At 48.8% G+C, this 16,004-nt stretch overlaps 1 protein-coding gene and 1 non-coding gene across 2 annotated transcripts in view; both read right to left on the minus strand.

The window, feature by feature from the left end:
* Positions 1–11,212, minus strand: part of LOC138954602 (DNA-dependent protein kinase catalytic subunit-like) — a 177,750-nt gene extending 166,538 nt beyond the window's left edge. The window contains exons 1-5 of the mRNA XM_070326407.1: positions 11,071–11,212; positions 9,941–10,017; positions 9,465–9,557; positions 8,014–8,088; positions 7,096–7,204 (exon numbers count right to left, since the gene is read on the minus strand). Of these exons, the coding sequence (XP_070182508.1) occupies positions 7,096–7,204; positions 8,014–8,088; positions 9,465–9,557; positions 9,941–10,017; positions 11,071–11,212 (496 nt within the window). The remainder of the gene's footprint in view (positions 1–7,095; positions 7,205–8,013; positions 8,089–9,464; positions 9,558–9,940; positions 10,018–11,070) is intronic.
* LOC138960567 (5S ribosomal RNA) lies at positions 5,631–5,749 on the minus strand. The gene has a single exon (XR_011454042.1). It is a non-coding gene; the product is annotated as a 5S ribosomal RNA (ribosomal RNA).
* Positions 11,213–16,004: the final 4,792 nt, after the last annotated feature.

Genomic DNA, 16,004 nt, shown 5'->3' on the forward strand with positions numbered 1-16,004 from the left:
CTTAAAAAGAAGCCTTACAGTCAATATAACACTTACCTCGACAGTACTATTCTTGCACAGAATACCAGAGTGGTGTGAGGGTGATATGTAGAGTATTAAACTCCTTAATCAAAATCACTTAAATCCAAGGATTAAGATACCCAGGCAATTTTCGAACAGTACTACCGTAAAAGAAAATATACCCAAGAAACATACCTTAGACTGACGTGACCATGCTAGCAACCACTGCTGTGTGGTGAACTCAATGTCAAAGTCCAGGCCACTCAAAGCTTGAATACCACTGAGTCTACGGCAAGTGGCTAAAGCGATGAGGAACAATTAGTCTTAAAAATCAGCAACTTGATACTGATGCCTGCCAGGGGTTCAAACTCATTGCTACGCAGGAGTTTGAGGACCAGAAAGACATCCCCCTTGGGAAATGAAACCAGAGGTTTAGACACCGCTGCATTGCTAATACCCGAAAGGACATTAGCGATGAGGGAGGACCTGATCAAGTGTTCAGTTCTGCGACCAGTAGCGGCCGCAATCGTGGAAGCGATGGCAGATCTGTATCCAAGAAGAGTCTTAGAAGAAAGACTCTTCTTTTGATACACTTCCACCAGGAAGTTGGCCAAGTCCTGTGTTGAGGGATAAAGCGGCTTTATCCCCTTGGACAAGGCGAAGGTGGCCCAAGCTCTCCAGCGTAAGTCGTAGAGCTGATTAGTTGATCGCCTCTTAGCGTTCAAGGAAAACTCTACTGAACTCTTGTGCAATCCTAGTGCAAGCAGTTTGGAGCGCACAAGAGCCATGCGGTCAAGCACAGACTCTCTGGACGTGGATGAGGGAGGCATGATCGAGGCTGGAGCAGACCTCCCCCGTCCAGATCCAGAGGTAGAGGGTCTACGTGGGTGAGACCGCGAAGATCTGGAAACCACGGAGCTGTTGGCCAGTAAGGCGCGACCAAAATCAGTCTTGGTCGTTCCTGCAGATATTTTGCCAGCACCCTCGGAATCAGAGATGTCGGGGGATAGGCGTAAGCATCGAGGAGCCTCCACAAGAGAGTGAATGCGTCCAAGTGGAACGCATTCATGTCTCGAAAGGGGCTGACGTACCTGGGAAGCCGAGCGCTGAATCGAGTTACGAACAGATCGATCAGAGGACGGTCCCACCTTGCCCACAGACGCTGTAGAACGTTGTGAGCGATGGTCCATTCTGTGGAGAGAACCTGATCGCCCCGACTGAGAATGTCGGCCAGGGCGTTCAGTTTCCCCGGAACGAACTGGACTGACATCCGGACCTGATTGGTCTGGCACCAGAGCAGAATCTCCTCCGCCAACAGGGAGAGGGACCGAGAATTGGTGCCCCCCTGGTGGCGAAGGTAAGCTAAGCATGTGGTGTTGTTGTCCCCGTTGAAAATCAGAGGGGCCAAGGACAGGCCGAATGGGAGGGCCCGAAACTCGAACACCGTGCCCTCCCAAACGAACCAGAGCAGATGTCGGTACCCCAGGGCCACCAGGATGTGGAAGTAAGCATCCTGGAGGTCCCAGACATGGCCCAATAGTTTGGCCGGATGGCCAACCGGACCGACGAAGGGGTTTCCATCTTGAACTTGCACCTGTGAAGGTACAAGTTCAAGGTGGAGAGGTCCAACACCGGCCTGAACCGGCCGTCCTTTTTGGGGACGGTGAACAGGCGGGAGCAGAACCCCAGAGAAGGCTGAGAAAGGGGGTAGACCGCCTTCTTCTCGACCAACGAGTTCACCTCGTCCTGAAGAGCCTGCCATCTGGCAGGCTCTCGAGGAGGGGGGAACGTCCAAGGTAGAGCGGACAATGGAGGTTGTGACGACAGCGGTAGAGAAAACCCCGACCACACCACCCTCAAGAAAAACTGGTTGGAGACCAGTCTGCCCCACATGCCGCGGGCCCGAAAAAAAGGAAACCGCCGGACGAAAGAGGGGCAACTTGGGGGGGCGTCAACGTAGGGCCGGGACTCACTGAAAATTCTGCTGGCGGGCAGGCGCAGGCTTGCGACCACCCCCCCTGGTGGTGCTGCTTCCCCTTACCTGTCTGAGCACCCTTCGTCTTGCTTGGGAACGCAACAGGCGCCTAAGAGGAGGAAGAAGGAGGCAGTGAAACTGGCTTCTTCTTCTTCTTCTGAGGCTGGGAGCTGGAGGTGACTGTAGCACTTCTCTTACTCCCCGCCGCCGTCGCCGAAGCAGCGAGGCCAACCATCAGAGAATCAGTGTTCCTCTGGCGTGTGGACTCCACCACAGAACGAACAGTGTCCGGATGAAAGAGGGAAGAAGGCTGAGGAAACGTGTTCCTCAGACTCTTCCTCATATCCGGAGGCACTATAGAAGTAGGCAGAAAATGATCACGGAACAGGGCCAATAAAGTGGACCCGTGTTCCAATGGCCAATTCTGCCGCAGACGTCACGCACGATCGCACGGCATGCAAAGCCCGATCCACTCGAACCGTGTCAAGGACCCGAGTGGAATCGGACTCTGCCCGATTGGGAGGGTCCAACAGTGTGGACAGCGTGCTCATCCATGTCAAGGCCTGTGATTGGGCCTCGACTGTGGAAGAAACGGTGGCCTCAAGATTGTGGAACGAAGCAGAGCTCAGTTCCACCTTCTTGACCGAAGGCACCTCCCCAACGAACACATCACCGTCAGTCCCACCCTAAACACTCGAAGTCTGGAAAGGGAGAGTTCGAGAGTCAAAGGGAAAAGGGAGGGACGAAACAGATTGGACACGAGGAAACAGTGGAGGTGCGCCTCCCGAAGGAAAGCATGGCACTGAACCCGCGTCCTCCCGAGGAACATAGGTCGCGTTTGCACGTGAATCTGTACTCCTCAGGCGATGTGCTGCCGCTTCCACCGTGGCACTTAGACTAGGGTGGAACGCGAATTGCCGGCGGCCGGATCGTTCATAAAACGAGCCGCCGGCAGACGCGGCGTGAGCCTCCCGCGCCCGGGCCGAAGCGGACTCAAAGGACGAGAGGGCGTCTCAGGGAAGGACGTCCTGAAACTGTTCAAACGTCCTTCTAGCTGTGCGAGGACGAGCCTCCTGCCTCTCGTCCTCAGACCCCGGGTCCACGTCCTGTGTGTCAACACTAGACGACAGACGCTTAAGAGAGGCATCCGTGACGTCAAGACGCCGCGTGATGTCTGTCATGTACTGTTGGAAAGTACGAAGCATAGCTTCGGAAGTTCCATCAGAAACCGGCAAGGGTAGAGGTTCAGTGTTAACCTCAGGGCGACCCTGATCCTCCTCCCTATCGTCCTCCGACTCACTCTCCTCTTCACTTCCCGACAACTCCTCAAAAGCAGGAGTGTAGGGAGCTTGAGGGGGAAGAGCCGAAAGCGATGAAGCAGGCTGTGAAGAAACGCCCACAGAAGCAAGAGGCCGCGAAGACCCCTGCCCCAAAGACGAAACGTCTCCAGCAGCCGAAGGGGGAGAAAAACAACAACCCTGCGACTGTTGGGTCAGCCCAGCCAACGAACCCCCGCCATTTATAGACTGAACAGGAACCCATGGGGTCTGATCAGAAAAGAAATGGTCCGGTCCGGTCGGGGGTGCCGATCCGGTCCGGTAGGGTGGTCCGGTCCGGTGCCGTACCATCCGGAGGTCCCGTTCAGCACCGAACCATCGTACCCACAGAAGTGTTCGGGTGGTTAGGTCCGGACGTGGACATACCGTACCATCCGGACCCGTAGGTCCGGTGGTCCGGTTCGGTGCCAGACCATCCAGACCAACAGAGGTGGTCGGGTGGTCCCGCACCGGACCATCCGGACCCGTAGGTCCGGACCCGTAGGTCCGGTACCATCCGGAGGTCCTGTTCGGCACCGAACCATCCGTACGCACAGAAGTGTTCGGGTGGTTCGGTCCGGGCGTGGACGTACGTACCGTACCATCCGGACCCGTAGGTCCGGTTCGGTGCCAGACCATCCGGACCAACAGAGGTGGTCGGGTGGTCCGGACCGGTCCGGTAGGGTGGTCCGGTGTTCCGGTCCGGTGTTCCGGTCCGGTCCCGTACCATCCGGAGGTCCCGTTCGGTACCGAACCATCCGTACCCACAGAAGTGTTCGGGTGGCTCGGTCCGGACGTGGACACACCGTACCATCCGGACCCGTAAGTCCGGTATGGTCCGGTTCGGTGCCAGACCATCCGGACCAACAGAGGTGGTCGGGTGGTCCGGTCCGGACCGGACCACCGGTCCAGCACCGGACCATCCGGACCCGTAGGTCCGGTCCGGTCCCGCACCATCCGGAGGTCCCGTTCGGCACCGAACCACCCGTACCCACAGAAGTGTTCGGGTGGCTCGGTCCGGACGTGGACATACCGTACCATCCGGACCCGTAGGTCCGGTTCGGTGCCAGACCATCCGGACCAACAGAGGTGGTCGGGTGGTCCGGACCGATCCGGTAGGGTGGTCCGGTGTTCCGGTCCTGTCCCATACCATCCGGAGGTCCCGTACGGCACCGAACCATCCGTACCCACTGAAGTGTTCGGTCCGGACGTGGACCTACCGTACCATCCGGACCCGTAGGTCCGGTGGTCCGGTATGGTCCGGTTCGGTGACAGACCATCCGGACCAACAGAGGTGGTCGGGTGGTCCGGTACCGGACCATCCGAACCCGTAGATTCGGTCCGGTCCCGCACCATCCGGAGGTCCCGTTCGGTACCGAACCATCCGTACCCACAGAAGTGTTCGGGTGGCTCGGTCCGGACGTGGACATACCGTACCATCCGGACCCGTAGGTCCGGCATGGTCCGGTTCGGTGCCAGACCACCCGGACCAACAGAGGTGGTCGAGTGGTCCGGTCCCGACCGGACCACTGGTCCGGTACCGTACCCTCCGGACCCGTAGGTCCGGTGTGTTCCGGTTCGGTGCCAGACCACCCAGACCAACAGAGGTGGTCGGGTGGTCCGGTCCCGACCGAAACACTGGTCCCGTACCGTACCATCCGGACCCGTAGGTCCGGGGGGTCCGGCAAGGGCCAGAGGTACTGTCCCGCACCGGACCCTAAGGTCCGGTACGGTCCCGTACCATGGGTCCCGTCCGGACCAAACCCGGAGGTCAAGTCCAGTCGGGACCCGTGGGTCCGGTTCGATCCCGACCCGTAAGCCTGGAACGTTCCGGACCCTTGGTCCGGACCATCCGTCACCCGAACACCAGACGCTAAGGAATGGCGTGGGGTCAAGACGGTCCGGTCGGAGGTGTCGGTCTGAGCAACAGAAACAATGTTCCCGTCGCCCTGACCATTCGACAGAAGTACCACGTTCTGTCGAACACCTCCACGTCCAGTAACTAGTCGGCCGGAGCGTTTCAAGAGGGACAGCCACCAGTCACACGGACGTCAGAGGGAACCGTAGTAGCAGTGGTCGTAGGCACGAAGCCTGAAACCCCTGCCCCCACAGGACCGCCCTGAACGGGGTCAATTCGCATCCCAACCCCAGCGGGGAGGGAATTCAGAGACCCCGTCATCTCCTCCGATCTCCCCCCCCAGGAGGCCGAAACTACTGTCAAAACAGCAGCAGACGACCCAGCGAGGGAGTTCAGAGGAGGACCCGTGTCCCTCCTGGCTTCCACAGCGGTGGAAACCGAGGAGGGCACAGGAGAGGCACCGGAAAAAGAAAGATTTTAATGCCAACTGCACCCGGTGTTCCCAGGCGGTCACCCATCCAAGTACTAACCGGGCCCGACGTTGCTTAACTTCGGTGGTCGGACGAGAACCGGTGTTTTCAACGTGGTATGGCCGTTGGCTGTCAAAACCTGAGTCTCTCCAGTAGCCCCTAGATCGGATTCACCAACCCCCAAAGAGGGTTGGGAATCGACCTGCCCCCGGATTCGAGCCAGGGGGGAGAAGGAAACCTTCCCCCCAGGCTTGAAACCGGGAGGAGCTGAAGCCTGAGACTGAGGGCCGGACAACGGCGTCGAAGGGGGGGAAGCCTGTTCCACTGAAGGAGAAGGAGAAAGAAGCTTTTTCTTTCCCCTCGAACTTCCCCGAACCTTCGACGGCGCAGCCCCGCCCGAAGTCCCAGGCTCAAGCCCAGCCTGTTTGAGCAAGCTCGCATTGAGCTTGCTCAAACAGGCTTTCTCCGCCCTCCCTCGCCGCAAACGCAAAGCGTTTGGGGAGGGAGAGTCGGAGCGCCGAAAGATCCCCTTCTCCGTGCGTAAAACATGACGCTGGGCGCCCGGAGAAGGGTTGCCCCCGGCAGACTCTGGTTCCGTAGAACCAGAGCCCAAAACAGGACGAGACATCCTACCTCGCCCTGTACGTACCCTTAAAGACCGAGAATTAACAAAATTCAAAGAAAATTTAGGTCAATACTCAAGTGAATGCGGCGAAACGAGAAGCAGACGACCGGTCACCACGAAGTAGGACGGGAGGCACGCCGAGTCCGCCACACAAAAACGGAGGCACAAGTTGAAGGAAACACAACGTAGCCTCAAGCCAGAAGTGGAATAACACACAATAATCCAACAGGTGATAGTCCACACAGAAAAGGAGCCTCTTAGTCCAAAATAATCCGGGAGCGTAGCAGAAACACAGCCGGTCTGACACGCGCGAAAAAAGAAAGAGGACGCGCCACCTACATCCTGTAAGGGGGAAGCACTCGGACAGTGCTTGGGATCCACGGTGGCGCATGGTTATGGGAGATAATTGTACCCACTCAGCGTTTTGTCCAATTTTTTCGGCCTATAATAGATAATGTGCAAGAATAGTACTGTCGAGGTAAGTGTTATATTGACAGGCCTTATTTCTCAGATAGTGTCATGGTCCGTAAAAAGAGGATCTACTGTACATTCAGGGATGACCAAATCTCAAAATTTTAACTCACTAGCCTAGCGTGTAACTTCAAGAAAGTTACTAGCCCGCCAGAGATTTCGCTGGCCCGGTACATATCACAGTTGCTGCATCTGCAGTGTTTATGGCTTTGAAACTTGCTGTTAGTGTTACAACCACAAGTGTTGCATTTGTCCAGAATTTTCACTGGCCAGCCGGGCCAGTTGCCAGGCGGTTTCTACTAGCCCGGTGGATTGTTTACTCGCCCCTGGCGATCGGGCGAACAATTTGGCCATCCCTGACATTGTTGTGACAAGTTTACCAGTGGAAGCAAGCTTGGTGCCCTTGGTGAGTTCCATGAAGAACTTATTGACCATCTTGTCGATCTTCAAGTCCTCTCCCATCTGAGAGCCCACGGTCAGCTCTATCACCTTGAGAAAAGAAAGACTCATTACATAAGAGGTGAAAAATACAGGGGAAAAACAGGTATTCACATGACGTCACACATAATCATTTTTTTCATTTTTCATTTTCATTACTTTATTCAGTTTATTGTCCCATTGCTGGGAAATTCGGGTCGCTTCCTCCCAGTGGAAAGCTAGCAGCAACGGAGTCGCGCTACCCAGGTGTCTGCGTGTTTAGGTGTATTCAGCCACCTGCACTTATGGCAGAATGACCAAGGTCTTTTACGTGCCATTGTGATGACACGGGGGTGGGACATGGCTTCCGTCTCTGGGTCTGCACATAAAGTTGACCCGTGTCCGTCCCGGCCCGAATTCGAACCTGCGACCTTTCGATCACAAGTCCAGTGCTCTACCAATTGTAGGTAATTGGAACGTTTTAATTACATAAATTATGGACAAAACAAAATTTTACATTTATGGTACGTCAACCCAGTGGTCTTTTAAGTTGACAGACAGTCAAAACACTTATCTCCAAATCGTCAATCAATCTCGCATGCAACATGTTGGCGATGTAATTAGTGCTACACATGTTGCCTTGGTTGGGTTTCTGGGTTGGAGTTTGCCTCATGCATACACAAGTCCACTCACACACACACACACTTGCAGGCATTCACACAGACACAAGACATACACCAACACACACATGCGCGCAGGCATGCACACACACACACACACACACACACACACACACACACACACACACACACACACACACACACACACGAGCATGCAGCCATACACACAGATACAAGACATACACACACATCTTCACTAACCTTGATAAGGGCACAGATGGCTGCATTTTTCACCTTGGCTGATTTGTCTCTGGTGAACGCCGATATGCACACTTCCTGAAAATGAAAAGAACTCATGGTTAGTCTCTGCATCAATGTGTTTGTGAAATGGGTGTCTCTTTCATTGCTCCCATGGGGTCGCCTTCACGCGGCGGGAGCGTTTAAACAGAGCTACCCCACCCCTTTACTTCTCTTCTCTTGTCTTATTTCTGCCTTACCAGTCCTTTCACCTATATTTCCTTCCAAGAAAACTCTCCCTACTATTCCCTGCAGTTTTCCAATTCTTTTCTTGTTGTCTTATTTCTACCTGACTGGATCCATCACCTTTATTTCACTTACCAAAAGTCTTCTTTTCCACATCCTTATTTCTCTGCACCCCGTATGTCGTAAGAGGCGACTAACGGATTCTGTTTCTCCTTTTACCCTTGTTAAGTGGTTCTTGTATAGAATATAGTCAATGTTTGTAAAGATTTTAGTCAAGCAGTATGTAAGAAATGTTTAGTCCTTTGTACTGGAAACTAGCATTCTCCCAGTAAGGTCATATATTGTACTACGTTGCAAGCCCCTGGAGCAATTTTTTGATTAGTGCTTTTGTGAACAAGAAACACTTAACAAGTGGCTCTATCCCATCTCCCCCCTTTCCCCTATCCCATCTCCCCCCTTTCCCTCGTCGCGATATAACCTTCGTGGTTGAAAACGACGTTAAACACCAAATAAAGAAAGTCTCTTTCATTGTGTGCATGATGTAGCATAACTTTCTCTCTCTCTTTATTATGCAGGATTTGATGAATGAATTAATCGAGAGAAAAAGAAGTCTAGAATTTTAAGTGAGATGAATCTAGGCTGCTGGACTTGAATCAAGTTCAAACTTCAGTATGCAAGTTAAATCATGGAAAAGGAGGTGGGTGTGATTCAGAATGGAAAAGTGAGACCTGTGAACCTGACCTTTCATGGTTTTTTTGTGCTGACTTCCCACCCCATGGTTAACTTTCCCCAAGTAACAATTGTAATCACATAAATGGAAAGAGAAAAATAACTTTGGCATAGGAATGGAAGTTGAGAAAACAGAAAATCAAATGGAAAAAAAGCTACAAGTCCAGGGGGTTGCATGGTCCCCAGCAAGTTTAAGGGGCAGTGCCCTGTAAGTTCTACTCTAGGCAGCAAAGCCTCTGGAAAATTAAAGCATTTTTAGAGATTTCTGACACTATTCAAAGCCAATGCATGCAAGAAAACAGATTCCACAGGAATTATTTTTAAATCCAAAAAGTTATCCAGAAACAACCTTTTCAAAATCAGGAATTCTGGATAGGAGCTTTTAACCCTGCTAGATAAGATTAAGAAGAGAAGTAGCTGACAGAATTGACCCACCCCCCCCCCCCCCCCCCCAACCTCCAGTTTCCGTCCATCACTCCATGCATATGTTGGTGTGTTACCTTTATGTCCAGGGCATATGGTAAGATTTTCTTCTCCACTTTCTGTGCAAAGCCAGAAATGAGGTCCAGGACGGCAGCCTTGCTGCTCTGAAACTAGAATTACAACGCCAATTAAATCACTGATTTCAATCATCTTTCTACAAGGATCATCTTAATCACACATCAATGAATTAACATTTAATTTTAAATGCATTGAATTATATTTGTGTATGATGGGGGGGGGGGGGGGGGTAAATGTGCTAGCATATATATAGTGGGCTAACGTGCCATATGCAAATCTGCACAATATCTTTGTTTCTGGAATGGCCTTCCTGACATTTTGCTTTGATACAAAATTCTGCACATTTGTCACACATTTTCTGGGCGTGCCTCATACTAAGCAGACATATTGTCAATGCCCTAAAAATAAGTCTGAACTAAGCAGTAATGAGTAAATGCAAGATCTGTTATTGCTGACATAACAGTGTTACTGTTACCTGATCATCTCCGGCAACCTTCTGTATGAATGCGACAATCCCAGTTTCCTTGTCAAACAAGGCAGAGCAGCAAAAATCTGATGGGACAAAAACCTCCTTATTAATTAACAAAAAGTACATGTTCAGTTTTCATTCTAATTAGTTACAGTCAAAAGAGTGATGAAAAAGTGGTCTAATCTATAGATCTAGTACAGGATCCTCTTTGGCTTTAGGCAAACCCATTTGATATACCTAACATTAACTTAACAAGCAATCCCTTGAATTACCCGCATGTGTGCTTTTGCTGTCACACTGAAATAATCCCAAAACATTTGCTTTTCTTACAGTATGTAACGTCATTTCCAAGGGACTGTTTCAGGAGATAGACACAGAGGATTCACAAAATGAAAAGTTCTTGAAATAGAATACTTTCAAGTAAGAATACTGCAGGCTCCATTCATCTTTAAAACAGTGTTATTTTTATTGCACATTCAAAGATAGGCAGTAGGATGGTAATCTTCAACTTTAGTGTGTTAAATTCATAGCTCATAATTCAGAGGCATTAAAGTCTCCAAATTTGCAGAACATGCACTTGTAATCATAACAAGTCATTTTAGATCCCTTTGAAGTTACAGAATAAACTCCGATGAATTGTACGAATGCATTTCGTTTACATGGGTCAAAGAAGGAATTATCCGTATGAGCGGACAAGAGAGACAACTCTTTCGTGTAAATGATGTCCCATGGTTGACGAACGTACGCCATTTTCAGTGCATTTTCGTCGATTGAACAACCAAATTAATTAATTATGCTTAAGTTTGGAGCTCAATCCGTCAATTAATTTCATGACAAATATTCTTTGGCTTGCTTACATGGACTTGTATCAAAAATAAGTAAAGAATGTCACTGGATTCCGAGCTATGAATTTAACACGCTAAAGTTCAAGATTACCGTGAGGACATATTAGTTAGATATTAAATGATTTTGCTTGCCCAAGATGCCACTTCGATTTTGAATTGTCAAAAACTGTAGTGTCAGCACTTTCGATTGCAACACGATTGCCCAACCCCCCATTTGAAACGCTTTTCCATAGCTTTTCTGACCATAACAAGTTTTCGGTCTGTTATATTAGGCAACATATCATTGCAAACCTTTGTCTTTATCTGAGATTTCATGCAGACATATCTGAGTGATATCGGAGATGTTGCCATCTATCTGGTCGCGTCCTGATGCGCCTGACTGACGGTAAATAACCTGAAGAGACTGGAGGTTCTCCACCAGTGTTGCCGCCATCACGCGTGTTTTGGCAGGACACTCTAGGGAAAACAACTCTGCATACTTGTAGCAGACGATTTTGGGTTGCATCCCTTTTTTTTCTTCAAAACTCGATACAAGGGACTGTTTCCTTGTTTTCACAAGAATATGTTCATAAACTGTGACTTTGTGTGTGTGTGTGTGTGTGTGTGTGTGTGTATGTGTGCGTGTGTTTGTGCGTGTGTGCGTGTGTGCGTGTGTTTGTGCGTGTTGTGTGTGTGTGTGTGTGTGTGTGAGTGTGTGTTTGACTGAGAGACAAGAGACATAGACACTAAGACAGACTGGCCCGGTGTCACGATTTCATCTTTCGCCTGTGTACATATTTCCCCCTCGACATATACTCAAGACTGAAATGTTGTTTCCTGGTAAAATTAAGAAATGAAATTATTTATGGACGAAAAGCATGTCAGTTTCTTGCATGTGAAGAAAATTGGTGGTGAAATTTAATAGATTTCACCCCCAAAATCGAATTCTTCGAAAACGTATACCGAGTGGTTACGTCCCTTGAGTAAGAAGGGAAACGTTTTAGGATGAATCAAATTTCTAAGTTAAATAAAACAAACTGGTTGGACAAATTTGGCCCCATGAATGTAAGGTACACAAGGTCGCTCATCAGTACTATCGAAGGGTGGTTTTTGTATTCAGTGTATAGTTTATACTAGATCAACGAGGCCGAGAAGCGAAATATCAACACGGCGAAAGATGAAAACGTCACACCGGCCTACATCAGTTATACTCACAAACGGCCGCTCGGCTTGAATACCAAGGAATTCAGACCCCCATGGACCGACTTGAACAAAATGAGTTTTTGTTTTTTTAATCAAGTCTCAAGACAGGCATAATTATCAGAAGATCGCGGCCCCATTAACTTGAACTTATCCGGTTGCACAATATATCCCGAAAGAGCTGCGATTATACATCAACAGATATCCACCCCCGCAGTGGTCAGTGCACTATGGATCGATCTTCTGTGGGTGTTCCTCGGCTCTACCAATGTCGAAAATCAAACGTATACAGCAGCGACAGCAAATGAGTTCAGGAATGACGGCCAGCTCGGACCTTGTCCAAGCATTTAGATCAAAATGTTTTGAATTTACTTTTGTGGTTCTGTGACCATTGTTTGTGCACACGGACACATGAACACTTTTTGTTAAAAGTTTTATGTTTTACAATGTATATGTATCGTAGTTGTTTATAATGTTGAAGGGGGAAAAAGAATCGAAGAAAAGCAACAGTTCCCGGCTACGACAACTGCTGCTTATAACAGAATAGATTCAAGTAATAATAAATAAAGAGAATAATAATAATAAAAAGTAAAGACTTAAATAGAAGTCAGTTAGCAGAGAAAATATACCACAACGGAAGTATATGATTTGCTCACAAATATTTTTTTAAACATATTTGAATTCTTTAATTATCATCATCATTTTAAGCTCCTGATGACATACTTACCCGGGCAGTAAAAGTGTATTGTGATGGTTTCAGCAAACTAAACACATATCTTCTTCTTCTTCTTCTTCTGCTGCGCTCGTGGGCTGAAACTCCCACGTACACTCGTGTTTTTTGCATGAGTGGAATTTTACGTGTATGACCGTTTTTTACCCCGCCATTTAGGCAGCCATACGCCGTTTTCGGAGGAAGCATGCTGGGTATTTTCGTGTTTCTATAACCCACCGAACTCTTACATGGATTACAGGATTTTTTCGTGCGCACTTGGTCTTGTGCTTGCGTGTACACACGGGGGTGTTCGGACACCGAGGAGAGTCTGCGCACAAAGTTGACTCTGAGAAATAAATCTCTCGCCGAACGTGGGGACGAACTCACGCTGACAGCGGCCAACTGGATACAAAGTCCAGCGCGCTACCCGGCGACTGAGCTACATCCCCGCCCCAAACACATATCAATATTTCTGTGCTTAACAATGAAAACAAGGAACTTAGTCGATAAATATCGACAGGGGGCGGACAAATGGTTTACATGTGAAATGTGTGTATATGGGTGTGGTTCTGAAACAAACAAACCATGTGAACCCCCCCATCCCACCGCTCGTGGGCTGAACGACTGACGCGGTCTTTTCCAGAAGAACACCGCGTGTACATAATACACAATTCGATCGCGTAGCGACGGGCGCTGTGGCGTGGTGGTAAGACGTCGGCCTCTTAATCGGAAGGTCGAGGGTTCGAATCCCGGTCGCTGCCGCCTGGTGGGTTAAGTGTGGAGATTTTTCCGATCTCCCAGGTCAACTTATGTGCAGACCTGCTAGTGGCTTATCCCCCTTCGTGTGTACACGCAAGCACAAGACCAAGTGCGCACGGAAAAGATCCTGTAATCCATGTCAGAGTTCGGTGGGTTATAGAAACACGAAAATACCCAGCATGCTTCCTCCGAAAGCGGCGTATGGCTGCCTTAATGGCGGGGTAAAAACGGCCATACACGTAAAATTCCACTCGTGCAAAAACACGAGTGTACGTGGGAGTTTCAGTCCACGAACGCAGAAGAAGAAGAAGAAGATCGCGTAGCACTGCCAATGCACATTTTCGCAACGAAAACCGTGCTACTGTTTCTTGTGTGTTAAATCTGAAAGCAATATAAGTGAACGAACAATTGAAAACTGATATCACGTTACTAAACTCCCAAAAGTAATAAATTACTTCTGACTGCGGTACACAATACGGCAGTCACCTCTGCGAATGCTGTCGAAGAATCTAACCGAAAGTAAACATTCTGGGAATCTACGCGCATCGGCCTTGACGCAAGTTCAATACTGAGCCAGTGAGCGCGCCGCGGCGAAGTTGGCCGCTGTAAGTCTCGCAGCGCTGGCTGGCTGAGCGAGTTGCGTGTCCATCCATATTAGGTCCAAGCCGCACCGTAGATCAGATTAGTAGGTGCTTGATTTTGGTATTTTGATTTTACATAACATTAAACCTTTCTTGGGGTTCATGGTCATGGCAACAGCCATAATAATATTATATCATGTATAATATTACATTTCAGCATATTTGAATTACATGTCATCATACCAAACTGTCATACATTTTTATTCCTACATCATTCTGATTGATCACAACCAAACCTACTATCAGTGGACACATCCAAATGTAAGCGCCTGTTCTTGACAACTTTTAATCGATCTAAAAATAGCAACTTGCTGGGCCCTTTGCCGCCAACAGACACTGTTTGGCCTGTAGGTAAAATGTACAATGTATTTTCTGATTTGTGCACAAAAGCTTTTTTTCTTTTTTCTTTTTTTTAACATAACAATGTTTAATGTCACTGTATGTTTAAAAGACCATGGTCATATTTGTAAAAAAAATGTTAAATTAGAAAATAAATAACATTTTGGTTCATGATTTTTCCTACACCTGTGCTAAAAATAAGAAATAAAAATGTCGGGTATATAAGTCACTCAAATACAGCTAGGTATGAATGGCTCGGTTTGAGTTTGTTGCAGTTGACCCTGCACAATGCGACATATCATGTTTTTGTTGAACAATTTTGACGTCACCCCTCCCATAGGGTGACGTATTTCACAACTTCCTGTGTTACACAAACTCTGTGATGACCAATTTTGACGTCACCCCTCCCATAGGGTGACGGATTTCACAACTTTCTACAGATGAACAATGTTGCCTTCACCCCTCCCATAGGGTGACGGATGTCACAACTTCCTGTGTACACAAACTGATGACGTATTTCACAACAAAATGGCGCTGCCCATGGTCAACCTCTAAACTATCCGTATAGAATGGGGGCGTCCTCGCCCCCATAAACATGGGGCAGACGAACTGAACAAAGGATTACCGGAATGATCAAAGTACATGTATTCTCGCTAATTGTCCTTGATCTTGATCTTGATCTTGATGGATTACGCTGCTGGATACCAGAAGACTGGCGTAAATGCAGCGGGGGAGAGTGCGGCAGCCTAATTATTATTATTATTGTGATCATTTTTATGCGCCTAATCTAGATATAGCCCTAGGCGCTTACATATTAATTTCTGCCGTTTGAAATGGAATTTTTTACAGACAGACAGACAAACAGAAATTTTTTACACACAATATATAACGCATTCACATCGGCCAGTAAAGCTCAGTAGCCTATTAGGCGAGCATTCACCTTTCACGGCCTTTATTCCAAGTCAAACGGGTATTTGGTGGACATTTTTATCTATGCCTATACAATTTTGCCAGGAAAGATTTTGTCAATCGTGGGATCTTTAACGTGCACACCCCAATGTAGTGTACACGAAGGGACCTCGGTTTTTCGTCTCATCCGAAAGACTAGCACTTGAACCCACCACCTAGGTTAGGAAAGGGGGGAGAAAATTGCGGCCTGACCCAGGGTCGAACACGCAACCTCTCGCTTCCGAGCGCAAGTGCGTTACCACTCGGCCACCCAGTCCCTTGGTGGTGTACGGCTGCTAGCTTGGCTTTAAAGATGCCAATGCTTTTGGAGGTTACAGTATTGTCCTCAAGTAGATTCCAGTCTTGTGCCGTCTTCACAAAAAAGGAGTTCCTAAACTGATCAGTGCGGCCTTGGGGCACTGAATAGGGTCTAGAATTGTTTCTCGAAAACTGTGAGACGATGTTGGATGTGTGATGGTCAGGATGTCTCACTGGCCTGATTTTACGGCCTTGCTTCTGCTCAGTTAAGAACTGGTGTGATGGTAGTGCCGGTACCAGCCCCTCAACCACCCTATAGAAGAACGTCAGACGGAGTTGTTGACGTCGCTGTTGCAGAGGTTGAAGTCCAGTTTTCTCTAGGAGTCTGG

Source organism: Littorina saxatilis, linkage group LG2, assembly GCF_037325665.1.
Source record: "Littorina saxatilis isolate snail1 linkage group LG2, US_GU_Lsax_2.0, whole genome shotgun sequence".
In the NCBI taxonomy this organism is placed as follows: domain Eukaryota; kingdom Metazoa; phylum Mollusca; class Gastropoda; order Littorinimorpha; family Littorinidae; genus Littorina; species Littorina saxatilis.